General features: G+C 39.5%; 1 protein-coding gene across 1 annotated transcript in view; it reads right to left on the bottom strand.

The window, feature by feature from the left end:
* Positions 1-27,500, bottom strand: part of schip1 (schwannomin interacting protein 1) — a 209,430-nt gene that overhangs the window by 178,555 nt on the left and 3,375 nt on the right. Inside the window, exons 3-5 of the mRNA XM_072392349.1 lie at positions 24,492-24,559; positions 23,806-23,889; positions 21,925-22,057 (exon numbers count right to left, since the gene is read on the bottom strand). Coding sequence (XP_072248450.1) covers positions 21,925-22,057; positions 23,806-23,889; positions 24,492-24,559 — 285 coding nt within the window. The remainder of the gene's footprint in view (positions 1-21,924; positions 22,058-23,805; positions 23,890-24,491; positions 24,560-27,500) is intronic.

The raw sequence follows: 27,500 nt of genomic DNA, 5'->3' as shown, positions 1-27,500 counted from the left end.
CCAGGTTGTTCCTGAAAACCCTGAAGTCACTTGAACAGTCATTGTCAGCTGAGATGTTGTGTAATTAAATATGAAAAACTGGCATTTGAGGTCTCGTGGGTAAATTTCCAACTGAAACAAGACAACTAAAAATAAACTAAAATCAAAGCTCAACCAAATTGACAGAAAATATAATCACACGAACAGATGGTTAAGGGAAATATAAACGTTTTTGCCTGCCAGTTTCAAGATCAAAAGGTTTAGCCACAAGTTCCTGTTAATACATTTCAATAGAGAATCAGAATTACTAAATATATTAGACGCTTCCTTCTAGTCATAAATGTCATGAGGAGTGTATTCATGTTAGGAGCTTTACTTGCCACAGTTAAATCTTTTTTATGCATGACGTAGCCAAACTGGATTAAAGGGGGAATCAATTAACTTTACAATCAATCTGTCAATTTTTTTTTATTGGCCGCAGGAATTAATCTTTTTCAAAGGAAAAGAAAAAGCATGCTAAACACCGTTGTCTTTTGAGTGTGTACCATTGTGTCAGGCTGTGTTGCAACCTCGCTAACTGCTTTTGAAATTGGAGCAGAGTGCATACTGTAAGAACACCTGGAGCGTGTTTGGCTCTTTAACAGCCCAAGAGCATCTACATAAAACTCCAATTACACACACTCATAAAAACTCACACAGCTACAATATATCACCCCCTCTAAACTAGATTGATGAGAAATGGAAAGGTGGGCATATTTCAAAAGAGCAAGGAGCACCCAGAAACAGAATGTATCAAACTTTGCCCCCCAGCAGTTCTTGGCTTCTTGTAATTAGAAGGCAGCATTAATGCCACAGTAATGAGCATCCACACAGACACACACACACACGCACACACACACACTCATGCCAGCAGAAAGGAGAGAGATGGGGAGCAAAGAGACCAAGAGAGAGGGACTGAGAGAGTGGAATTAAATCATGACGTCAAATTTATGTCCTGACCATATTTACTGCTTTAATAAGAGTTGGATAAGCAAAGAGCGCTGCTGGAGGGCACACAGCCTGTGTCAGCAAATTTTCAGACACACACATCTGTGCACGCAGAAACACGCACGTCCTTGTCAGCGTGACCTATTTAACATATCAGTCATTTTGACCAACACGCAGCCTTTCAATCACTCATCTTTACGCAGCTGCCATGTTTACACATTGGCAGCATATGATCCTGAGCACACATTCTCACCCTCCTAACAAGCTGTAGGGGTCATCTCTAACTAGCTGAAAATGGTGTGTGAGTTTATCTCACTTTGAATGAGTGACAAAGATAAGAGATGAGGAGATGTGAAAAGGAGGAAAACGCAGGAGAGATGGAGGGCATTTCAGATAATTGGCCAGATCTAATTAAACGCCCCCTCTGACACACGCTGCCTGCAAAGTGCTCACTGATAAAAACATCCTGACTATCTGCATTGTAAACAAAGACTCACCACTATGACACTTATCTTTTGACACGCTTGTATGTTCATGTGAAAATTAACTTCAACACACGCAGAGGCTTTTCTCTCAAACTGCTGTCCACATAACCCACCCTCAACAGTGAAATGGCTCATTTGATGGCAGTGGTGGTGGTGCTGCTAGACAGCCAGAGGGAGCAGCTGGCCACCCTGGCAGCTCGCAGGGCTCAGGGGCAGGCTGTGATATCTGACTGCTGGGTCAAGGTGGGAGGATAGAGGATGGGGTGAGATAAAAGTCTGCTGATAAAAGCAATGAGCACAGAGCTGGGCTTGGTATAGAATCTCAATCAGCCAATAACACAACCCTGGTGAACAAAAGAAGGGGACAGTGCTATGTTTACATGTGCCTTGTAGAAGTTCCATGTTATGTTTGCAATAGATTGGTTGCTTTCCCATTTGCTGATCTGAGAACAGCACAGAAGATTTAAGATAAGGAAAGGTCGGTTTCTTATACCAGAACTCGAGGAAACATACGACAGAGGAAAAGGACTCAAGCTAATCCACATACAGTTTTTGTGCTAATCACATTTACACCTAAACTGATACCTAAACTGAGGGCAGATAAGAGATTTTGTTTTCCACGATATTGTGATAAGGAAAGGTGGAGATTAAACATAACTGAAAAGTACATTAATAATATTAATTTTTTATTTCTCTGAAAGTGAGGTGAACTGATTATGTAACCAAAAGTAACAAAATGTTTCACTGCTACATTTATCCACAACACAAAACTATGTTAGTTTCACCAAGAAGGTTCTAAATGATTTCTTTGGCCAGTAATTTTCTGTTGGTATGCAGTGACACGGTTTCTTTCTTAATGCATCTATAAAAGGTTCTATTCTCCTCACTCTGGGGCACAGTAAGAAGGTGTTATGGTTATTTTAGGTTAGCTGAATGAATGCAAAAAACCACAACGCCTAGATTTAAACTATGCACTTATGGCCAAGACACACGGGTTAAAGAAGTCACTTTCCTATACTGACAGCAATGGGTGGGTTTTAGATGTGAAAACTCAATTGTGTATCCTAAATATCAGCTATATCAGAAGTAGGGAGGTTTCCTATACTGACAGAAGGGAAAAGAACCACACGGAGAAGGATTTCCTCAGTGAAAAAGATATTTCACTCCTCTCCTGACTGGCTTCAGCATTAGTTTGATTTACTAGCTGGCTCATGGTAGCAGTTTGTTAATCTGATCATTTAAAGTTTGCTCATGATGGATTGTGATACACATTTTACTAATCCAATCTCCTGTCAAGTACTTACTGTGTCCCTGCTTTTCCAGTTTCAATGGAAGACTTCCCAAAAAGTTCTGTTTTTTGTTATTTCTAACCTGGTTTCATTTAATTTTATTGACAAAGTTCTGTTTTGTTTTGTTTTCAGTCACTGTGAATTACCATTTTTTTCCACATTATCTTTGGACTTTCAGAATTCTTTTCAACCTCTTTCATTCTCACTTGGTTAGATAAGGCATTAAACTACTTCTCAGTTAAAAAAATATATTATGAACTGAAAATTAAAATACTGTTTTATAATGTAAACCAAATGCCAGAAAATTCTAATATGTCTTTGTGATTCCAAGTCCCACTCCAAGAATATGCTCAAAACACATTGCATCTCACTATGATACAACTCTCATTGTTAACCTAAAAAACTTGAACTGTGGACTAATGTAGCTGTGATGCATTATGATGTGAGATAAGATTGGACTGCATCTTTTAAATCAAATGTTCCTCTTGGCCTAGAAATGATAATTTGCCAAAGACAATCTCAATTTAAATCCCCATCACTAGTTGTCAGAGCTTTTAATCAAGCTCAGCAGTTCAATCTGAAAGGAAATGAGAGGGTTAAAGGTTCAGAAAATGACCAAAGTCCCAATTTCTTAACAGCTTTTAGCTGATCTTAACACCAGAGACAGAAGAAACTGTCTCTGGCTCCATCTTAAAGCTAGATGATGCATGTAAGGGATTATTTGCACTTTGTGACAGAAGCAAGTTTGAGGCTGTATAAGACATTTGTTCCAAATTATTTACGAAGCTGCTTTGTTCCTTCACCAAGTGACTATTAGAGACTACTTTATTCAAATCAGTAAAAGTGAGACTGCAAGTTCAGTCTTGACCCTCAGGTAACAATTTGTTTCCATGTGTCACAGAATAATCTCAATTTACAAGCTTTTCCCAGTCTAACAAAAACTTTTTTCACATGGTATTTAATTAAAAAGTTACTGTTTGAGATGACATCTAAATGAAAACTCTAATAAAAAGAAAAAAAAATGTAGATCTTATTGTCACACTTGCAGAAAGAAAAGAAAATGTTACACTTTCCGCCACCGGTCTCTGATCACGCAGAAAATTGAAATTGCAGTGTTGAAATGTCCGCCTCTGACATTTGGCTCCACATTTGGCTGAGACATACGAGTTGAAAAGTATAAAATCATGAAGATGGGATTTCCACAGGTTTCATCTACCGATATTTGGAAACATTTTAAGGGCAGTTTGATGTTTAAAAACCAACATATTGAAACCTTCACCAGCATGCAAGCTGCTTAAATTTTACTTGGCACCAGAGGCACATCTTCATCAGCACAGATGTTGTGACAAACACATGGACAAAAAGCCATTTCCTGGTCTGAAAGCACACTCCATATCCAAAGAGGTAAATGTCAGTCTGTGACCCTTTGTCCCATGGGACAGGGTGGACAGAAAGTCACGAAGGAACAGAAAAAGTGTGGAGGGAGCTCTGACCTCTGGCTAGCTACTCCCCCGGGACCACACTGACAGACGGTTTTCACAAGGGAATGAGAATGAAGAGGGAGAAAAAGAGATAGCTGGGAGTCTGATAAGTCATTTCTCCTTGACATTCAAGGTAGGCAGGCTGCCTGACATGAGATCAGGCTGCAGGGGAGGTGAGAGTATTCCAAGAGAGACATCAAACCCCGTAATAATGCTCACTGGATCACATTATGCATGCGTGTATGTGTTCATTGGTTGAGCAGACAAGCAATCAAGATAAGAGATCAACCGTATTCATGACGGGGGAAATGCCTGGAAGCATTCACAATACAATCAATTTAGGCAGACAGGCAATAACCTAATTTGTTTGTCTGTATGTCTAATGTAGGCATGTGGTGCATAAGATGAACACGTCTTCCTTTGAAAAGCAAAGTCGATATATGTGTGAGCATGATTTGCACCAGTAAACTGAAGCGGTTGAGTTGTCTTCCCTCCACCTACCTCTTTGTCTCTCTGTGAATCAATGGACCCCAACAAAGTCCAGTCAATGTCTGACCAGAGAAAATTAAACAAAAGAATGTAGACAACAGCAGTGGTTGTACTCAAGTGTTAAAACTTCTAATCCACCTATCTAGACCTCAGTAAGTGCTGAACAGAGTAACTCAGTAAGACAGAAAAGGCGAATAGTTGGAAACTGTTGGCTGTTTATGTGCTGCAGTCCACAAGGAATCCCCCGGTCAACTAATTTATTATTCTATTATTCGCAGTGGGGGTTCTGCTTTCAGTTCTATAGAAGTGAAGTCTCAAGACCATTAAATAGAGGTCTATTTTGTTTATGTGTACATTCATCAAACCCTGGCTGGAACCACTACTAGATATCCAGTAACTGGGCTGAGATAAGATAATCTCACCATGCAGAATGTGTTTGACTCTAAGAGAGCAGGATAAATGACATCTCTCCGGAGGCAAACTATTACTTATAGAGACAGAGGTAATGCAGTGGAACAGTATGTGCTGTAACATCTGATTTACTGCAGATAAAAGTCACTAATATCGCTCTACAGTATGAGCTCTGATCTTGTTAGTTCAGTACAGTGAAACCAGAAACAGAAGGAAACACATGCACTGTCCCCGATGGTTGTTTCTGACAAAAAGCAAATACTCCAACAGTCTTCTTGACCCAATTTGCCATCCTCGCTTTCATTATCACTGTCTGACATCTTGTGATTGGAGGAGAGCGTCTGAAATGATTTCTAGAGTTGGGATTTAAAGACTTAAGAATCATATCTGCTCCGATATGGAATCACTCATATGAGTCATATTTTCCTCCTGCCAGGGCTGGTAGGGGTGATACTTTACAGGATGCCATAATAGTTTGTACTGAAGGGTACGAATAAATTACCTATATGCCCCTTTTGATTGGCGAGATTATTGGTTTAGACTTCCTCAATTCTCCAAATGAGCTCATACACTGCTCATAACTTGGCAGAATGAATGTACTGGCACTTCACATTGGTTTTAATGTTCCGACATTGTGAGCTAGTTTATGCTACATTAACAGGAATGAAAAACATAAAGCAAGGGAGAAGTCATAGATGTTCCAGGCCTTCTCTGTAGAGTTTTCCATAGGAGGTACTGTGTGAATGTGGGTAAGTATGTGCTTAGGGACTAGTTGCAGTCCACTAGAGGCTAAGCAGCAGGAAATCCTCTAGCTTAAAGGGTGTTACTTCCCTATACATAGGACAGCATGCATTAAAGATGAGAGCTGCTCACACCAAATACCAGTATGAGAGCCTCCTGACACTTGCAGACCCATGAGTGCAAAAATGCGGAATACTGCCTGTGGCATTGGCTTGACTCGAAGTGTAAAAAGCCAAAGTCCAACAGCTCTCAGGGAGAGGTGCACGCAAAGACGAGAGAAAAACTTAATTTAGAAGGCAAACAAGCTGTTCACAGCTTCCTCATATATGATTCAGAAGAAAAAGCCTCAATGTTTCGGCTGCAGCAGAGAATAACGATGTCTTGTATACTTTGAACATACCTATAGGTAAAACGTACAGCATTCATGCATTAATGTATGTGTTGAGTGCCTTACACAAGCCTATGAACATGTGCAAGTCCACATTCTTCTGTGTGCACTGTATGTTTCTAATGTTTAAACAGAATGTTTGGGAAAAATCAATGCCTCAGCTCAGCCATCTTCTTCCTCACACAGAGACACAATGATGAGGGGCTTTGAAGGCAGGACGGAGCGTCTGATATAATGCAGCTTCAAACACTGGGAGGGATCACAAGGAACATCACATACAGTCACAAAAACACAAGCCCTCTTTCTAACTCTTATTCTGCCCGACAGATTGCTGAGAGAAACAAGCTTAGGGAATAAATGGATGAAGGAAAGGGGATAATACAGGTAAGGAAGAAAAAGGGAAATCCACATATATCTATGCTGCGAGCAAGACTGGGATAAAAGGAAACTGACAAAAAGTCTATCATTATTCACATGGGAACAAGAGCAATATTTTGTCCAAACAAAAGATTGTCGTTATATCCAAACAGCATTAACTGTCCCCAGTTTCCACAGTTATGAGAATGGCTGCAGTGCCAGGCGACTGTGTGCTCAGAGAGCTGTCTGGAAATGAGGAGCTAAATATAAGCATTACATAGCCTCTGTACACTGAATATTAGTACAGCCACCAGTCCTGCTGTAACTGATACAACTAACCTACTTCTAATATGTGACTTAATCATCTTAATGTGTGCATTTGGCTCTTGCTGCAATGGAAAAATTAAAATTTGAAAACAGAATAGTTTGACTAGGTCGGATAAGTCAAGCAAACTTGCACTGTCTTAATGTTTCTCCTAAAAAAAAAAAAAAAGGGAATTTTGTGAGCAGATTTCCCAAAATTCGGAACTATTTCTTCGAGGCTAGACAGTGACACGTAGGATGTTACTATTTGTGGAACAAGCTTTTTGTTCCTCATTACATTTGTTTTACTTTCAGAGGTTTTCTTGAAGCATCAGTCTCATTGAACAGCGAGAGACGGTTCCAGTTGAAGTTTCTCTTCTGAGTCAGACTGAGCAGAGCAGAGAGTACAGTGTAGACATCAGTGAAATATAAGAGATGCAAACTACAGGTTTTTAGGGGGGCACACACCATTCATCACAGGTTAAAGAGGAGCTAAGAAGTACTTTTGTTGTTGAAGACAGGGTAACATCATAAGTCAGACTTAATTTAAGCACTCAAAATCTTTGAGACCCACTTCTATCCAGAGCAACATTTTCTGCAAAAAAATGTCTTGCTGTCTGTGAGTGTATAAAGGTGTGCTCTATATATATATATATCAGTATTCTGACCTTGTCCGACGTGCCACTGTGGAAGGTGCACAATGTACCAGAAAGGATTTACTAAGGTTGTACACTTTTTGGGGTTGAAATCTGGCAAAGAGAAGTAAAAATGAGATGGAAAAATATAGAAGCAAAAGACATGAAAGCTATCAAAAGCAGGAAATGGTATGTCTCAACTGAAAAAAAAAACATTTTCTCAAGTTATTCTAGTTCTCAAATCCTTGTTGGCAACCTCAACTCTTTCAGATGTGAATGGGGAAGTCATTTTGTGTGCACGTTACTGGTTATTTTTATGCCTCACACAAAGATCAATTTTTAGGGTGACAGACGAGCTAATTAACAGTCAACACACAAAGTGAGAGAAGAGATGTTAGATATGCAAAGTGTAAAATGGAAGGAATTTAAAACGGAGTTCATCAGCCAGTATTTTCTCCCCTCTTTTTTATATTTAAAATTGACTTTACACAGTTATTTTCACCACCAGTGAAACCATTGAATGTGGGGGGAAATTAGGAGAAATTGCTCACTTCTAAAAGTCAAGTAACTGCATTTAGTGTTGCGTAAATTAACCTCCAGAGTTAAAACCGGCTCCCCAGACTGCCATGTGAGGATAGTAATTAGCTGATGTGCTGTAATACCACTGCTCTCTTCCAGTGTTTAATAGGGGCAACGTAGTCACTTTGTTGCCCAACTTAAAAGGGTCCATGTGGCAATAAATTGGAAAATTATTCTGAGTCATTTTTCTTCCTAAAAGCCACATAAACATGCATGCTTCACCTAAGCTTTTTATCTCTTCATCCCTCTGCCAACTTAGTCCATTATGACTCTGAGCCAACGTCTAGTTCAATTGTATAATGATTAATAATTTTCTTTTATTTACTACAAAAAAAGAGGTAATCTTGCATTAAGGTTTGTGTTGCCTTTTTCTCTTTCTCATACACACACATATCTCCTTCTTGCTTCATTAATACTAATAAGTAAGCTTGATATATAGACTTGAGCACCCAGGGTGGGACGGGACAAGATACAACGAAAGGTAAAAAAAAATAAAAAAATAAAAATAAAAGAGGGTAAAAGCCTCAAACATTGTGTACATGAGTACATTAGAGGTGAAATGTTTAATCAATGAATATATTACTTGACAAAAATTGAAAGAATAACAGTTTTGCATCACCTTAGGCTACATAAAATGATTCTTTTTAATTATTTTCATTTAATGGGCATTTTTGAACATTTAAAGAACATTTAAACAAATAATGTGAAAATAATCAAAAATTCAAATCAAAGCACCTGATGAGAATGCAATATTCATATGATGGCTTCCAAATCTGTTGAAAACCCCCAAAGTCATCATGTCACTGGATATCAATTGATGCTTTTCAGTTACTTACAGTTGAAATTCAACAGTAATGCTCTTAATCTTACAATTAGAATTTACACACATTCAACCCTTTCCCATCTTATCTAGTGTCATGTAAATGTGCTTATTCATACCCTTAACTGAAAATCTTGGTCTTAAATAGATTTCAATGTGCAGAGGGCTAAAAACGTTTTTGAAAAAAGTAGGGAATGTTCTTAAAAATGCAAACTTGTAAACTCTGCGATTTTTAATCTGTGCCACGAAATTAACCAACGTAATCTATTTACTGGGTTTTACTGGCATGGCAAAGGGCAAAGAACATGGTTACACAGAACTATCTGTGAATGGTAGCAAAAAAAACAACAAGTGACTAAATGACATGTCTATCACCATGACAAAGATCAACCTATGGGAGCAACAGAGTATGACAAGCAGTCAATCAGGGGATACCATTATCCTATGATAAAACATTTCCACCTTAAAAGGAGAGGTCTCTTCCAGTAGTAGTGTGTAATGTGAAAGGGTTCTGATCAATGGTCTGATGAAGTAAATCACATGTTATCCCTTTAGCAGTCACTAAATCTCAGTTAGGTTGAAAACCAATGGGAGATTCCAGACTGACAAGTTAATAAGTGCTCTTTAATACCAGAAATAAAACACAGTAGCATAATATCTTTTGAGAGATAGATGTTTCCTCTCTGCAGTAGAGCTCCAGAGTCTTTCATATGCTTCATTCGGCTCTTACTGCTTGCAACTAAACTACAGACCGTCTAGTTTGAAATGACACTCCATAAACAATCAGATCTTTTAACTCCTAATTTCAGCTTTAACTTGGAAAACGCCAACAAAAAGCATAAAATGGGAACAAAGGTAAATATTTTCTCTTTCTCTAAATCAAACCTGTTCAATAAACATTTAATAAACATGAAACCATATAAGCTGTGAAAATGTCAATAAATCAGAAATACTAAGATATTTATATTTACATTTAACATGCACAAATCATCTGAGGTTTTTTGCAGCTCTTTTTTTTTTTTACAATACACAAGGCTGAAGCAGTCTTATTATCTCCTCACTGCCAGCATTTATTTCCTCTTGTTCTGCCATGTCTGTTGTTGTTTTTGGTGTTTAGGTCTGATTTCATGCTCATTCTGGGGAAGGAAGTGGCATCTGCTAAATGAGAGTAGGAGGGGAAACATTTGGAAGTGAATTAAATCATTGTTGGGAGCAGCTTGATGTTTTACTGTAAACTGTAAAGCTCTCGCTCCATTTCCACACACATCAAAGCGACAGTGGACATTCACAAAGAGTAATTAAGAATACACACATAGCAACCACTTGTTAGACCTTTTAAAACTGCTGTCTCAACACAGTCCATCCAAGTTATCTGGTTTACATGGAAAGATGTGGATGAACCACTAAAGAAAGCTTGTGACGGTAACCTTGTAAAAGAGCCCCAAATCTCAGTGATCTTCTGTCAAAGATGTCTTAAAACATCTATACAGTTTTTTTTGCATTCTCTGTTTTCTCCTACTCATTAAAGTTGAAGCTCAACTCAGTGACAGGCTAAGCCAAGGTGCCCAGAAAACCTTTACATAATGACTCCTTTTGACTCTTTCAGGGAGTCCCGAAGATTCTGGATGTGAATCAGAAATAACGACAAGCAAAATATGTATGCATTCAAACTGCTTAAAAAGGAATACCATCAGCTCTCACACCGCATTTCTTTTTCTTTACTGCACTGTGGCCCTCTAAGTAAAACAACTGGCAACCATCTGATGAACATGGGAGTACACAAGTGGAAAACTATAACTGTAGACTGAGTGTTTATATTTTCCATTTTGAGAACCACAGTCTCTTGAACTTTAAAGCATTGCAACTGGTTTCAGAGCAGCATGGCACGGGAAGTCCTTCTGTTCCCCTAACTGAAGGACCGTCATTATTGCTCCCTTTCTCTGTAATGAGTCCAAAAACTCTATTTCTTTGTCAGCATCTTGTCAAAGCAACGAGGGTTAAGGGTGCAGATGGGGATGCTGTGAAGCAGCAGGGAGACGGACTCCTGGAGAGAGGTTGAGTCCACCCACCTGATCCCTGTCGCAGGGAGTGAGGCACAGGGGGCATAGGCAGAAAGGGCAGTCGAGCAGCCACTTCATTTCTTTCAGTTTTAGTTGGCTTAACCCCCCCGAGCATGTAAATTATGCCTCTCTGTCAGGATCTTTGCATGTGATTACATTCTTTTTGCCTGCCTAATTATCTTACACATCAATATAAATAGCCAATGGTTTGTGTGAGGAGGTTTCTTATGAATACAAAAGTTCACTTTGAGTCTAAGTATTCAAAGTGATCAAAGTAGGAAATGATAAAAAGAATTTGAATCAGAATAAATAATCTTCAAACAATTCCTAACCCTACTCAGAGAGTATGCATGAGGTTCTATTCAGACATTCATCATCATGTCAGTTTTTTGTGTGACTTGTTGTGATTGACATGCCATCACAATATGAAGAGATTGGAGTGCTGCAAGAAGTTATTTGTATAAGGAAAAATGGACATCCTGTATATATTCACTGTTAACATAGTGATGATGGAAGATTATGAGGACACATTTGGCCAGTGTTTACCACTAGAGGGAAACTGGTTCTAGACTGGTGCTCTGTATGCAAGGGCACTTGACAAGCATGTATATACAAACATGAGAACACGCATACTGTCAAAACATATGACTACACAGTGCCTTTGCAAGTTATGTAAATGTATATGCAAATATAAGCGTTTTCACAGTGGCTTCAAAAGATTGCGTGCTCTTTTATAGACAAAGGCAAAACTTCAAAGCAAAGGCTCTTGGCTGGGAAGATTCCCCAAACACTAAAAGTCCTCTCACACTCCAACAATGCTCAAACAGTTTTCATCCATCAGCAGGCAGTGTATTAGAGAGAAGCCTGGCACTCCACCCACGATAATCTTCTAACCTTTCACTCTTTTAAGTGTTGCTTCTTTCTCCCCCACCCCCCATCTGCGATGGAGAAAGGAATGGCTTTTCATTATATACGTCAAACTAAAGGACAACAACTTCTCCCCTCATCACTGACTCAAAGATCAAAAAGACAAGATAGGGCAAACGTAGATCAAATAGGCCTGTGAGAAATTTAGCCAAAGGACTTCTCAAGAGCCTCCACTGGCATGCTCATCACACTTATCCTATAGTACAAATACACACCCAAGTACAACAACACACACAAGTTCTTAAAGGACTTAAATTTCATAGTTTGAGAAGTTAGTGTCAAACCTAGAGAACTGTGGAGGCCAGCAGGAAGATTGAGCCAAACTTCAGAGGCCTGATGACGAGATTTGTTGCCTCGCAAATCCCTAACTTGAGTCAAGCTACTCAACCTCAGCCCTGTCAAAATCAAATGGTACATGTCAGTTTCATGCTTAAACCAGCTCACAAGTTACAATTACAGAAAAGGTACCAGTAGACATGACCCATAAAAAAAAAAGATCTAAGGTCCCCCTTGAGGTAGAAAAAAAAAGTACAATTCACTGTAGGAGAGGTGATGAGCAGTATGCCTCTCTTTTCATGCTCAGACTAATGAGACAATCGTCAGCAGGCGGCAACAATCTGAACTTCACGGTATCATGGAGGTGCCTCTAGTTTATTACCAACTATCTGGCACATCACTTCTCTCCATTAGAGGACTAATTCGAGGATGGCCTCTTCTGGAGTCAAACAACAGAAATGACATCCAAAACGTTACAAGAAATTGTGCTTTGACGAATCGTTTTGTCACCTTTTTCCTTTCCAATGGCTGTGGACGTGTGCCAGCAAGGTGCCTATAATAGGCGAAGAGGAAATGAATATCTTATGAACCTGGTGCATACTATATGAGACAAAACATAACTCAGAGTATGGACATTATTTTCTCTCCTCCACCGACATCCCAAGCCCCCTCTTACTTATGGTACGTATGCTTTTGACTTTACTTTACAACTCAGAGTCCCTCCTCCACCGAGGATGCTCAGTCTTTCCTCAACAAGAGTTCTGTAGGCACAGCAGGGGTGCTGTCAGAAGGGGATTATAACGCCTCTGATCTGGTTAATGGACAGTAATGGTAGATGGCTAATGAACAGAGGGAAGGGAGGCTAAGAGAAGAGTAGAAGTGATTGTGAGAGTTAAAGCTGTATGAGGGTGAGCTATTCCAGAGGTTTCCCTATCTGAGTGGGTCAGAAGGGAGATTAACCCCCCAGCTCTTTTACTCTCCTTTGCGGCTCTCGGCTGCTCTTTATACCACTTTTCTTTCCTCCAGGGATCTCATTATGGCAGACTCATCGGCCATGAGGAGCGAGCCTATCCGAGTAAGAAATGGGCTGAAGAAGGGGACATTCCCTGTGTGTGAGAGGAAGCGGGGGTGAGAAAGCAGACCAAAAAAATTAAAAAGAAAAGACGAAGAGAGAAAAAACTGGGGGCTGCAGGAGAGGAAAAAAAAAAAAAGATTTGAGGAGATAACTGGTGGGAACATGATTGCGCATAGAATTGCGCAGAGAATTTGTTGAAAAAGTGTTGAAAGAGAAAAGGAGAGCAGATCGCCTCAGGTACCAGATTGTTATTACTCCTGCAGATGGTTAGGAGATGCCTCCAGCAGATTTATGCTTTGTTATATCCTGTTCATACAAAATAAGGGTGGCACATCCGTGTTTATATGCAAGTCATATGTGAGGATCCATGGAGCTATACGCTTGTTTCCTTTTAGTAATGTCAGCTAAATGGCGTGTTTTCTAGATAAATAACCAAATCCCCATACACCAGCTGTAAGCCATTGTGCTCATCAAAATGCTGCACACAGCCTGCTGTACATTTCCAATATGAAAAAAAAATAAATCACAAAAGAACTAAATGCAAACGTAACATGTTGACTCCTTTTCCACTATACGTCCTGATCTTGCCCCATGCTGTTGTCCTCATTTGTCACTTCTTTTCCGTTGTGTAACAGCCTTCATTGATTTGTCCTGGATGGGTCATGAGGTGCTCTTAATGTAACACCGAAGGCTGCTGGTGCGTCTGTATTTGTGCGAGCTGATGGGAACACATCAACAAATGTATCGATGCGCATTTATGTTTGGAGAAGAAGGAGTCAGACAATCCACAGAGATGGAGGCTCATGCAGACTCTAACTCATTCTAATAATCACTCCAAAATCTACTACACCTTATCTACGTTCCATCACCACCTCTCCTAAGCTTTTTAGCTATCCATCGTCCTTTCTGTGCCTCCTGGAGACATTAGCTCCATCCTATCCTCATTTTCTTTCACTGCCATACAGCCATGATGAATCTGTAAGATATCCTCCCCCAATGGGATATCACAAAATCAATGGCTACTTTGGAGCATTATTTTCTAATATAACTGCAAGCTGGAGTATGCACACAAGTGTCTGGCTAGGCAGTCACGTGCCGGGAAGTGACATTTAAAAGCCCGGAATGAAATCATTTCTTAATTTCAACAAACTGCTCTTTGCAGGCCAGCAGGAACAACTACAACTTTGAGGCATAACAACCTGTACTGCAATAGCTTACAAGTAAGATGTAGCTACATTTCACCTGAACAAATTCCTTCAGCACAATCAATATAACCTACAGAAATCTATCCAACCTGAATTCTAACCACCTCTTAGTCTGTGTTCATGTTTGTTTAGCTTCTTTTTAATCACAATATTCATATCAAAGAAAGAGATTCTGGGGCCACTTGCGAAAAAACCTACCTATGTTTACTGTTTAAGTAAGATACTTAATCTCTCCTTAGCAAAGGAGAGCTGTGGTCTTTGCGCAGAATCTCTTTAAGGTGCCCAACCCTGAGAAAAATTGTGAAGGCCAGAACATACCAGTGCCAAACTATGTGCCTCAAAACAAACGCTCCTATTATTTTCTATTACAAGACCCCACACCAGCACGACGGCACTCTATGACGGGCCACCCACTGTAACGTTTCGACACTGTCCTATGACAGCTCTTCTTCTAGGGTGCTTTAGCAGTATTTTATGTTTTTTTTCTTTTGCCTTGCTTTGATAGCAAGGTTGTCACGCATTTGTAAAATGGATGAAGAGGAATTTATTATTTAACTTGTTTACTTTCTTTATAAAGTGCCATAAGATGATTTTTGTTGTGAATAAAATCCCATGAATACAAGCTAAATTCAAATAAATAGCTGATTCACCAGAGAGCAGAGGATTGTTCCAAACACAGCATGTGAGTTTACAGTGACAGGATGACCGCGACATTTCTTTACAATGTTGTGCGTCTTTCTTTTGAGGAGAGGAGGAGAAGAGCACACTTTTCATATTCAATCTTATTCTTTTTTTTTTAAAGCTGATTTAATGAATTCATTTATCTATTTAGGTATTTTAATTTGTGGGGAAACAGAAGCTGTTATCACACTAGGACCACCGATCTGTCCACTTTCTCACCTGGTTCATGTTCCTCTCTATACTCTCTCCCTATGTGCTGTCCACCAAATGCCAAACATGAAACAAAACCGAAATTAAAGTCTTATCAGAGGTTCAAACTGATGCATATCAGTTCATAAACATTAATCAAACTAATTATTATCGAGCTTAAAATGGTAAATATGGAGATATCTCTTTGACCAAACTCTCACCTCAACTTGGTAGCTCCAAATCATTGTTTATTTTACATCAAATAAACAGCAAAGATCTTCTTTTTTCATCGATACTTTTACATCGAAACTTTTCATCGAACAATGAAGTGTATTAGTCGACTTTGCTGGCATAAGTGCAAGCGGTGAAGGCCGTGAAGCGGATTTTCTTGCCTTCCCAGGAGAAACTGAATGGCGCTGCCAAGGAATGAGATATTCGACAAACTTGTCAGAGCATTCAGCTGTGCCTTAATTTTATACATTATTCATTCAATTGTCTTATCAGAGGCTATATATTTTGTACCTTCTAACAAATTAATTTTTTTTCTTTTATTCATACACAGTGAGAAGATATGGGTTGCCGAGAGCGAATACACCTTTTTTCTGTTGAGTAGAAATGGGAAAAGACTTTTGCCGTTTAGTGTGTGCCTTGAAACATAAATGCAACATTGGTGCATGCATAGTCCTTAATAATATGGTAATAACTGAAACAATTAACCTAATTTTTTCCAAAATTGGAAAAATAAAAGACATAATGACACAATGTGACTCTTTTGCTGTTATGGTAGAAAGACATGAAACTGTTATGTTATATCATGCAATTTGAATATTTACTTTATGCAGTATATATGGACTTGTGGAATTCTGCAAGAAGGGTGTCGACTTAAGTGTGTGCGACTATAGCTGTGTGCCCAGTAGGCATGAATATTCCTCCAGAGTTTATTATTTTGCACGAGGAGTCCCATTTACCTCTCTGAAGGATGCAAATGCGAGAGTTACTGTCTCTCAGGAAGCCCGCTGAGCCTGGCCCTGTTATGACAGTAAATAAGGTAATAGGCAAATGTCATGGCTATTAAATGGATTAAGCCCGATTGATGTCAACTCTCGAACAGAAGTATATAAATTCATTTTAAAAGGAGACACTGACTGACAAGAATAAAACATTTCTCTGCATCTGTCTGAAAATGCGGGAGGCCGATATGCATTTGTGGATGTGGACCTGTGCAAATGTGTTTGCGAAAGTAAAAGCAGTGGGAGGGAATGACATGGAGTGGGGTGAGAAAAGGGGATTAAGGTGGGTAGAGGTGGCAGCACGGATGAAGCCGTCACTTTGCTTTGTGAGATTCTTGGCAGTGAGAGATGAGAGAACGATCTCCCACGCAGCCTGCAGAAACGCTGACACCAACACTCTCCCTTCGCCTGGGCCTCAGAAAAGGAAAGGAAAAAAGTGCAAACAAGCCACAGAGATAGGAACAGATCAATGTCCACAAACAAGCAGCGATGGACAAACAAACTTATTGCAGCCTAAGCGGAGATTAAATTATGTGCGCTTTCTGTATTTCAAAGTGAACTCTGTCTTATATTCTTCTTCTTCTACTAACAGTGCTGCTCTTCTCTTAACTATCCATCACCTGAACCACTTCATTAGTGATCAGGCAGGCCAGCAGCAGTATTGGTTTTTAAGTACAACTCTGAAACATTTCATCTTCATTCTCATCTCAGCCCTTTAGCTTTGATCCTTGGCTAGTAGCTCTGAATGAAACTCAACGAAACATCCCAGAGGCCTGCACTCAGCTGTAAATCCACAGAAACTACTAAGTCAGCACATATGGATGCTCCTATGCAAATGCGCTCTTAAAGATGTGGACACATTCAGAACGCTCTACAAAAGGGCATACTTTCAAAGCTAAATACAGAGCAAAGAGTACAAGTGGCCAGACAATAATCTATACCTATGTGCATAAAAAGTAGTTCCACTGAAATACTCTTAGTACCCATAAGTTCTTGCAGATCTTCATTTATTAGTAATCAATGCTTCAAAGGCTCTGCTCTCTCTGCAGGGCGCAAGATTTCATCTGTATTCAAATCTGCAGCCAATTAGTTATTAGGTATCTTTCTCAAATTCAGTGACATAAGTGGCTTTGCATAATGTTAAGTTAAGCCTGAAGGTGAGTTTGAAGCACGGTGTGCACTACTATGAGCCTTCAAAATTTGACCTTAAACATGCTTAGCATTTTGAGTTTCATTAGTGGGTGAACTCCAGGCTGAAAATTTGACTCACACAGTTAATCATATCCCTATTTTCTGAATCTGGGGTTAAATTGGAGGTCCTCGCTTTGGTTTTAAGGTATTTACATCCAAATTCAAGGAAGGGACTAGAAATTACAGTTCTTCACTATGAAGAACCCTCTTTTTCAAGGCCTGAGACATTATATGACTTCAACATAAATATAACCAAAATGTTCATTTTAATACAATCTACTGAACACTAAGGCAAAGACTGCTGGTTGTGGAAATGTGGAACTTTTGGACATCACTAAAGAATGTTTCTTTCTGTATGTTGTATCGCCAGACCGCCAGACTCCAGCTTCATCCAGTTTGTTTTTGGAACTCTCTTGTTTTAATTTCGTCTTTAGCAAAAGCAATTCAGTTTAATCTGCCTGAGATCACATTATTGAGTCCACCATTTAGCTTCTTTACCTTCAAAACCTCTAGGGCTGCTTTTGCAGCGTCTCTTTGGCTCATTGTCCATTTCTACGGTGAATTACCAACCACTCAACATGTTTACCACTTAAGAATTCATCTGACTATTTTTGGCTTCTTTCACTTCATCAATAAACTCAAGTGATCCAGTACCACTGGAAGCCATACCCCTCGTGCCATCACACTACCTCTGTGAGTTATATACTTTGGATTCTTAAACTCCACACAGGAGGAATACCCACAAATTAGAGATGAGAGTCTGCACTTTAATTCCATTTTCATTACATAGCTGTGATTGTAAACAGATTCAATTTAATGTTGTCAATGTCAAAATATATCCACGTTGATAGCGTAGAGGGGGAGATATTGTTCTTATACCTATTGTCAACTTAGCTCAGTTCAAAGACCAATTCAAAAAGAAAGAAAGATACACTTCAACTGTCTTGGCCAGAAGACTAACTGCCGAAGACAATCTCTTGTACAGAATTCTCCATAAAACTACAATATTACATACTGCAATTATACTTTGCCTTTTGTTAAGGTTCTAGGAAAAATATGAGGTTTAAACTGAAAAATTTCAGGGGTGTTGGTTGGCAGGTTTTCTTATGTTTAGACAAGCTATGTGAGCTGTGAGTCCTCATCTTAAGCTAAAGTAAGAAAGTACTTTCTCCTGGCTGCAGTTCTGCCCATTAATGAACAGACAAAACAACGGTATCTGAGCATATATCCCAGAATCACTGACCATCGCTTTGCTCGGTGCAAGGACTTTGTGGAATTTAAATAATTTACTCCTTATTTTTGGATCAAGCCCACATATTACTTTGTTACACAGTAACCAACACAACAACAACTCCTGCAAGTCAGGCAACATAAAACAGCACTCCGATCACAACACTCAAGCCTATTGATTTACTATCAACAAGCTAGGCCCAACATGACCATAGCAGGACATGCAGAGCCCAGGCCCTTACCGCATAAATCATTTTTCTGAATCCAGTTATACAGCAGATCATCATATCTCGACAGCAACTGCAATATCAAATTGGCACTGAAGCAAAAAGTTGCATTCTCGAGGCATTGTTGTACAAGAGCGAGTGTAAATCATGGGTGTTTTTCGATGTAAGATGAAGAGTGTGTGCTGCAGAGTCTTCGCAATGCGCTCGCAATGTGCTCAATATCAGAGTTCCATAAAATATGTATGAGGTATGTTTGAACCTTCCCCGCTCTCCTACAGGGCAGTGGCAAGCCCCCCACCCCCCCTTATTTACACACACAAAGATGTAATGTGGCACCCTGGCCTTAAAGTGATGAATGTCTGTCCTTCAGAGCACAACAACCACAAGAGACTGACACAGTAAGAATGACAACAGACAAAGTGAGAAAGAGGCAGACGGCATGATAGACAGACAAAGAAAAGAAAAAGTGGAAGTAGGAGTGTAGTGCGATGTGGGCAGAGGTGGAGGCAAGAGGAGTGATGCAAGGGAGTAGAGACGTAAAAATGCTGGAGGAAAGAGCAGCGATGCTTGTCCAGCTTTACTTTAAAAACTGTTTCTAAAGAAAAATGATTAGGCGGTTTGGAGGACAGAAAGTGAGTATTTGATCCCAACAGAAAAGTGAAGAAACATCATAGGATGCAACCAAGTGTTAGTTAGCATTACACCAGTAGCTGCAGCACTACAGGGTTGCGAGGTCTTTTGGGCGATGCATTAAATATTCAGATTGTTTAGCTAAAGCAGGTATTAGCAAATGAAGTGAAAGCATCAAATGTTGGTAGCTGGAATAGGCTCTGCCTTAGTGATAGTTTAGAGGAACTCTGCTAAGTCAAAATAGCTGTAGATACAACTGTAAAAGGTTTTTTTTAAAAACAATAAACAATACAGATCTTTCAGAAAAAAAGAAAATCAATGTGCTGCTAATCACAGTAACACCAAAAGCATGGAAGAAAACAAAAGTGGAAGATGGCAAAATCCTTTTTTTGGTAGAAAAAAAAAAATACCAACAACACTCTCAAGGAGGCAGGCTTATTGTTGCCAAAGTCTACAATAAAAAAAAATGTCTTCACTCATGTAAACATAGTGGATTTTCCTCAAATCAAAAACAAGTGGAAACACACAAGAACAGAAAGGCAAGATTAGACTTTGCTAATAAAGATCCAAAGATGGCGGAACACTTCTGGAGCCTATCTTTTTTAACAAAAAAAAACAAACCAGGATGAACTTGTGCTTGAGTGATGGGAGGAAAAGAGTGCTGAGACACAGAGATTGGTTTATGATAAAACTGCACCACCATATCAGTCAAAAAAAGTGAACATGTATGAAAGTATCCAGTATAAAGGGAAGAAAGAGAATGCTCTTAATGGTAGAATAGCCTGACTTCAGCCGAAGTGACAATGCTTTTGGTTTTCTCAAGACAAGTCTATTAGATGAATGACTCACAAAAAACAAGTAACTGAAAGAGGCTGAGGTAAAGCCTCTAAAAGAAAGGAATCCAGCATTGGGTGAATGACTTTCATGTAGTCAAGAACTGCTAAAGAGTTTGATTAAAGTAACCCAAGTATTAATAGTTCTGTGAATATGGCCAATCCAGCTGTGAAAAGAGAAAAACTATACAAAACCATTATCTTATTTCCTAAAAAGATTCATTAAAAGTGAAATACAACATTCCAACATCATCTTAAATGCCTCATTTCAAATTAGTGGTACTGAGTTAGGAATTTTAGAGCAACTGTCACTATTTCCCTATGTAATGAAGTTTCAAATGGATTTGTGTCATATAGTCCTGTGAAAGCTATCTCTGTATCCTCGAGGACTAACATATTCTTTGTCATCTCAGTTTCTATGTGAGAGCAACTTTCTAATTAGCAATACATTTTTCTGCTGTGTAAATGAACAACAAGCTCTTTCAACCAGAACAAACAATGTGAAAACGAAGCTCACGCACACACATATTCACACGCACACAGTCTCACCAGGACACCAGCCCATCTGTTTGCTAAAGGATACGTGGTTTTCTTTATCACTGCTTAAAAAGAGAGTGGGGAAAAATGCAACCCACACACACTAGCAATACATAGACATGACATCATATTTTTCTGTGCTAAGTCTCTGCAGAGAGTGTGGGAAGGGATGCGCTTGTGTGACTTGGTGTGATTACTACAATGTGAGAGCCGACACAGACTGGGAGCACAGCACAACAGATTAAGTGTGTGCGTTTGCATATGTGTGTGTCAGCGTCTGTCACTTAGAACTTGAGGCAGTTTAAAGGCATCTTTTTCACCGCATTCATCTCCTCATCTCTGCCTCTACATCTCCAGCACAGCTTTGTTTGTTCCTTTTTGCTCCTCTTCTCGCTGTTTATCTGATGCTCATAGAGTTCCTTTTTTTTCTTGACTTTTGTTTGGCTGCCATGCCCTGTGAGCACTATTTAATTCTCCCCGACATTCCCTTGGGAGAATGAAGGGGTAAGGAACGGGTGGGGGGGTGAGTCGGTGGGCGACAAGGGCAGAGACACTTCATTAATCAATCAACCGGCTTCGAAAATTCACCTAATTAAGGGCTAATTACAGATCTGGGCACAGTGCCAGCTGGCCTCCCATCCACCTCCACCAATGCGACCCCTGTGGTCCCCCAAATGACACTAGAGGAAAAAAACCCTCCTTCACCCCCTCCTTTTTTCTCTCTTCTTTATTAGTATTTTCATTCATGCATCGACTCACCCCTTGGTTTTTCATGCTCTGCAGAATCAACAGATCACAGCTGATAACTCAAACAGCACAGACGATAAGAAGTCTACAACTCGAGCCCCTTGGTGCATTCTCATCTTATATCATATGGAAGCCAGTTTGATCTTCTGTTTGCAGTCTTACCGGAGAAATATTGGTAGGGTCAAGAAGGTTCTCTGAAGGCATCATCTCTGCCCAGTGATGGTTGCTACGGTCCTCCTCTTGTAGCTCTAAGCTCACTTTCCTGGACATACTGGCACGCCAGGCCCGTTGGATCCTAGGAATGTAAAATTTGTGTATCTGTGACATTTGCAGAGCATATCAGACGATGATGTCAATCAAAATCTCAAGTTTGCACAATCAAAGAGGCAATTTGAAAATAAGAACAAATATCACTGGTTACTCCGTGACTGTGGGTTCCTTTGATAAAATTCAGTTACTATGGCGCAGTGTTTTGATCACAGGTTTGTTTTGCTCCTTTAAAAAAAAACAATATACATAATTATATAAAGGTAATTTATGACTAAATATTTGAAATAATTTTGCATCACATTTGATGTACCTAGGATTTCAAGCCTAATATCAAAATACAGCACAAAGTGTAGTTCAAAGCGGTTCATAATGTCATCTCTGCATAGCCCTCCTTTTTAGTCCTGTCCTTGGGAGCTGTTGTGTTTGAGGCTTTAACTTGCTAAGACAGACCACGCCCCTTTTAGGAAAATTTAATTGATTCACAAAGAAGAACAGCCAGTGGGAGATGCATAACAAATGAAGTTCACCTCTGCACAGCTGATGCAGCAGGCATGGATGAGACATACTGCCTCTTCTTCTTCTCGCCATGCGATCATTTAACTGTAGATTACAGCCATTATTATAGCATAATCATTTTATTTAGGTGTATCATAGTTTTGTTAGATAGCCTCTCAGTTTACAAAGTCAGAAGTTTGACAGTGCAGAGCGACATGACTTGTAAGTTATCAAGGTATCACTTTACTCTGTGACGCCTCAGTGGCTGTCACTGAAGAGACTGACAGTGAAGGAAGACAAGAAAATCTGAATTGGGGGGGGGGCACCTGTTTGCATTTATTTAAAAATACAATACAATCACATTCTCACAATATAAGACATTTAAGGAGACAGTAGCTCTTTTAACACAAGAAGATAAGATTTTTTTATATGAAACTAAAAGAAAGCATTGGGTGGACAAAGTTTAAAAAGTTTTTTTAAATAATGGTGCCTATTTGTTTGTTTTTTTTGCTTTTGAATCTTGCCCACACACTAGACCTCTCTCCAGCTCTCTCCGTATATCATTTTCAACTCCCTTCCACCCCTGTTGTAATCCCAACATCAGAGTTTAGAATGGAGTGTGAGATCAATTATCCAATGGAGAAACACATTCACCTCCAGTGGAGCAGGGAGACAGCTGAACCAAATGGAACAAATTAAATGAAGCCATAACTCCCTGCTACAAAACCAATACCTTTACCTTTGTCTTTGTCCATCCCTATCTTCAACACTTTACTCTCATTTGGGCTCTCAATCCATTCTCCCCATTCTCTCCATACTTCCTGTTTGACTGCCTTTCCTCTGAGTTCATCCTAACATTAGTTTGCTCTGCCCATCACACCTTTCTATTCCCCAATCGTGTTAACTCAAGACAGAAAAGGGTCTCTTTCTATATCTTCAACTTTCAAGGAGAGGAAGCCTAAGGCGAGAGCTGTCCTTCGCTTTTGCACCTATAAAAAGGGTGAGCCCATGTTTAACTAAAATCTTATTACAGGGCTACAAGAGTTCATATACTGAACATTGCACTCTGACCCAAGAGTCCAAAAACTAATCAGTGTAAAGATTGAATTAAAGTAAAACATAAATTGATCTCTGGCACGACCAGGTCAAAGAGCTTTTAAGGGCAGGGGAAAAAGTGGATGACAGTCAGAGTGGAAAATTGATTTATAACATGGTGAGGAGACATTGATAGTTAATACAATCACTAATGCAGAAACACAAGTCAGAGGTTATACTCACACAATAGCCTTTATCTCTAGGTGCTGCTTCTGATCACGACGATGAAGGCTATTGTCATCCTCTTCACTCCTACAGGAGCAGCTTCTGTAACAAAAGAATAAGAAAAGAATAAACTAAGACATTTGTCAACACAGCACGCACAGTTTGAAACTCGTCTTTTATAATAATGTATTTTGTTCATGTGTAAGCTCCATGTTTTGGAGCAGAGATTTATATGGAGAAAGCCTGTGCTACATTATTGGCAGTAGACCAGACCAAAACTCAAGATCCTCAAATTAGTAAAAGCAAGGTTACATTTAGACTGTAACCACTGAAGGAATCACAAGGACAACTAACTGCACTATATTAGTCAGTAGGTTTTTTTATATGAATTATTGGACAAGAACTGGTATCAATCATGTATCTGTTCCATCTCAATCTGAGCTGCTCATTCATATTGAAGTGTCATGGCTGAAGTCTGAGGTTGTCTGCTTCTTCTTCTTTCAAAGAATCATCTATAAGCATCCTCATCCCTACTGTAGAGTAATACAGAATGACTTCACATTGTAGAATAAAGCATTGCTATGGCAAAAGAAGAGGACCATTTTGTGATTTTAGGCCCTACAACAGAGTATGACATCCTCTAATTGCAAATTTAGGGCTTTCAATAGAATATTGGTAATCGTTGGGGCATTTCAGTGTCTTACCTCTCAACTTTCTGAACTGCTTGGCCTCCGATGTGGCTGCAGTAGCGATGATACCTCTTTACTTCTTCCTGCACGGCAAAAACGTCAATTCATCAACGTTTTTAATTTCATGCACTAGGGATAGAATCTGTGGAACATACTATGACTTTAGTAATAAAAAGAACATTTACAATAAACATAAAAACAGCATGTAAGGCCGGACGAGTATCAAATAAAAGCAAGTCAAGGTAAGTTATCCAAACATTTGTAATAAATACATAAAAGTATAAAAATAGAGAACCGTAGAAACAAACATTTTGACCTTGGGACTGCTAAAACCAGATGATAAGTTGATCCCAGTGATGTGGAAGGCACATAAGTTGTAATAGGTTAGAGGTACTAAAAGGAACAAGCCTATTAGGTGCATGATAAACCAACAATAAAAACTTAAAATCAGTCCTTTAACATATTAGAGAGTCAGTGAAAGGAAGTGTCAGGCTGATGTTGCCATGCTTCCCTAATCATGTTAAAAGATGAGCTGCAGAACTGTTGACCAACAGTAACCATGATCAGAAGGCCTGGATCATACCAGCCTACAGACATTTCAATAATCCAGTTGGGATGTGATAAAAGTGTGTGTCATTATTTAACAATTATCCATTGTTCATAAGGTTTTGATCTTGGACAAAGGGAAGTGGAAACAAGGAACTTTTTGTAAACTACTGATTTCATCTCTAAACCGTAACAGAGGGCTTTTTTCTTTGCATTCGAGTACATTATCAGTTTATTAACCTCAAGGGAAGCAGCATGCCTTGGGCTGTTAACACTGCCATGAATACTCATGAACACAGAGATGTTGAGAAATATATTGCTGATATTCAACAGGACGTGTGAAGGGCAGATGCCAATCGGCCAGCTGCTAACTACAGATCAGTGGCAAAAGGCCCATCTCAGACAGCTCTGAGGTAGCAAAGCTCAATAAAACTGGGCACGCAAGTCTGTTTCCAAAACAGAAAAGCTGCTCAACTCCACCTTTATCCATCAGAGTAAAGGCCTATCACTATCTACATTACAAAAGGAAACACTCAGCTCACAGATAACAACGATACAAGTTTTAATGACTATAACACTGAAGGCCTGAAAAAGATGACCTTCGTAGTGATGAGCCCACTGAGAATTATCACTCACTATGAAAGTTGAGATCAGCTCTAAGGAGCAATCTGGTGGCATTCAAGTGTCTATCATCTCCATCATTCTGGTTTTTACTGCAAACAACTTCCCCATTTTGAATGAGTCTCACTGCTCTTAACACTGATATTACCAGCTGCAACAAGCAGCTGCATTATGTCACTGCACTCATACCAAAGGGAACACACACACACAGAGTTAGTGAGGCGGTGAAAAACTTAAGAGTCATATATTACTCTCAAGAGTTGTCAAAAACTAAATTATGCCTAAAAATGAGATAATATTAAATTTAGACTCACCAAGTGTACAGACAAGCAATACCTGCTTAAGGCGTAAATAAGCAAGAGCAGGCCTGTCAGTTGCAGAAGGAAATATCAAGGCAATCCCGCATTCATAGCTTCCTATTCTGCAAACCCATCAAAAAAATGCAAAGCTACACTTCCATGAGACATCCCTGTCCCCCAAAAAAGCATAGGAGACAAAAAGAGACTGAAAAAGGCAAATATTTGAGCTTTTATAACATTTCAACTAAGCAACAAGCCCTAACTAATAGTCTTAGATTGATTTCACCTAGAACTTGTCTGTGTTCTTGTTGTGCGTACTTGGATGCATGCGTGCAGACATTATGTGCTGTTCCTGTATTAGTTGTACTGCTATGAATGTTCTTGCTCCTCCACTCACTAAAGCCAGCAGAGATTAGGAGTTCAAGATACTGGGCAAGGAGCCAATGAGAGTTTATATTTAACTGCATCAACAAGTGTTTGGATGCTTTACTGAAGATTCCATCCAGATGCTCAAGCCAGAGGAAAGAATCCATGACAAATGAAAACAGAAGTGTTTAATCTGGGAGTGAAACCATATAAAAACATTTTTAAAATGACAAAAATGTGATGAATAATAACATCTTGTAACTTGACACGGCTGAACATTCCTACTATGATTAAAGTAGTCAAGTCAAGTTAAATTTATTTCACATTCCAGAGAAACTACATTTTATTGCATTTGCAAGCTTGGATAAAATGCACTAAAGTTATACAAGAAATCCCAGAGGTCCTTAGGAGTACAGCTGATGATGGGACACATTATTTCCAGCTAGTAGGGTAACAGTGAAACAATAGCTGGACACATGGTTGTGTAAAGACACTGACTTTGCAGAAACTGTTCGAGTGGGCAAGTAAACAACTTCATGACATTATTTTCGATATCAAAATAGGGGAAATCAATAGACTGAAGGGTAGGGTGGGGAGGGAGTGGGGGGGTTGAAGGCAGACAGTAATGAGCATTAAGTGGTTGAAAAATGAGAGATGGATGGAAATGAGGAAGGAAGGAAGGGAGAGAAAACAGCACACAGCAGAAAGTCTGCTTCCCTTTAATTGATGAGTTATTAAAATCATAATTTCTCAGAGTCCTAGTTCTATCAGAGAGATCGATAGCAGGCTGAGCTGAAACACACACACTTATTCTCTTGACTACATGGGAGATGATTCAGCCCATGTGCCCTTCTAGAATGGCCCTACAGTAACAATTTTCCACTCACAGAAAAGCACATGAACAAAGACACGCATTTTAGAGGAGTGAGAACGATTATCCATGCACGCATCAGCGTGATCTCAGTGGACTTTGCTGCAGCACAGGGATGCGTTGAAGCGTCAGAGTGGCTCTCGAGCTGTAGCTCAACTTGCCGATCAGCCCGAGGAAATACCCAATCAGAAAGGCTGTACCGGTGGAGATGCTCATTAATCGCAACATCGGAAATCAATTTACATGCGCAGGGCGTCCAAGGAGTAACACTGGAATCAACATTTGCTCTTTCGCCTGAGTCCCGAGTACAAAAACTGCCTG

This window comes from Leuresthes tenuis, unplaced genomic scaffold (assembly GCF_036924035.1).
Source record: "Leuresthes tenuis unplaced genomic scaffold, fLeuTen1.0.hap1 SCAF_9, whole genome shotgun sequence".
Taxonomy (NCBI): domain Eukaryota; kingdom Metazoa; phylum Chordata; class Actinopteri; order Atheriniformes; family Atherinopsidae; genus Leuresthes; species Leuresthes tenuis.
This window is presented reverse-complemented; position numbering and strand designations above follow the sequence as displayed.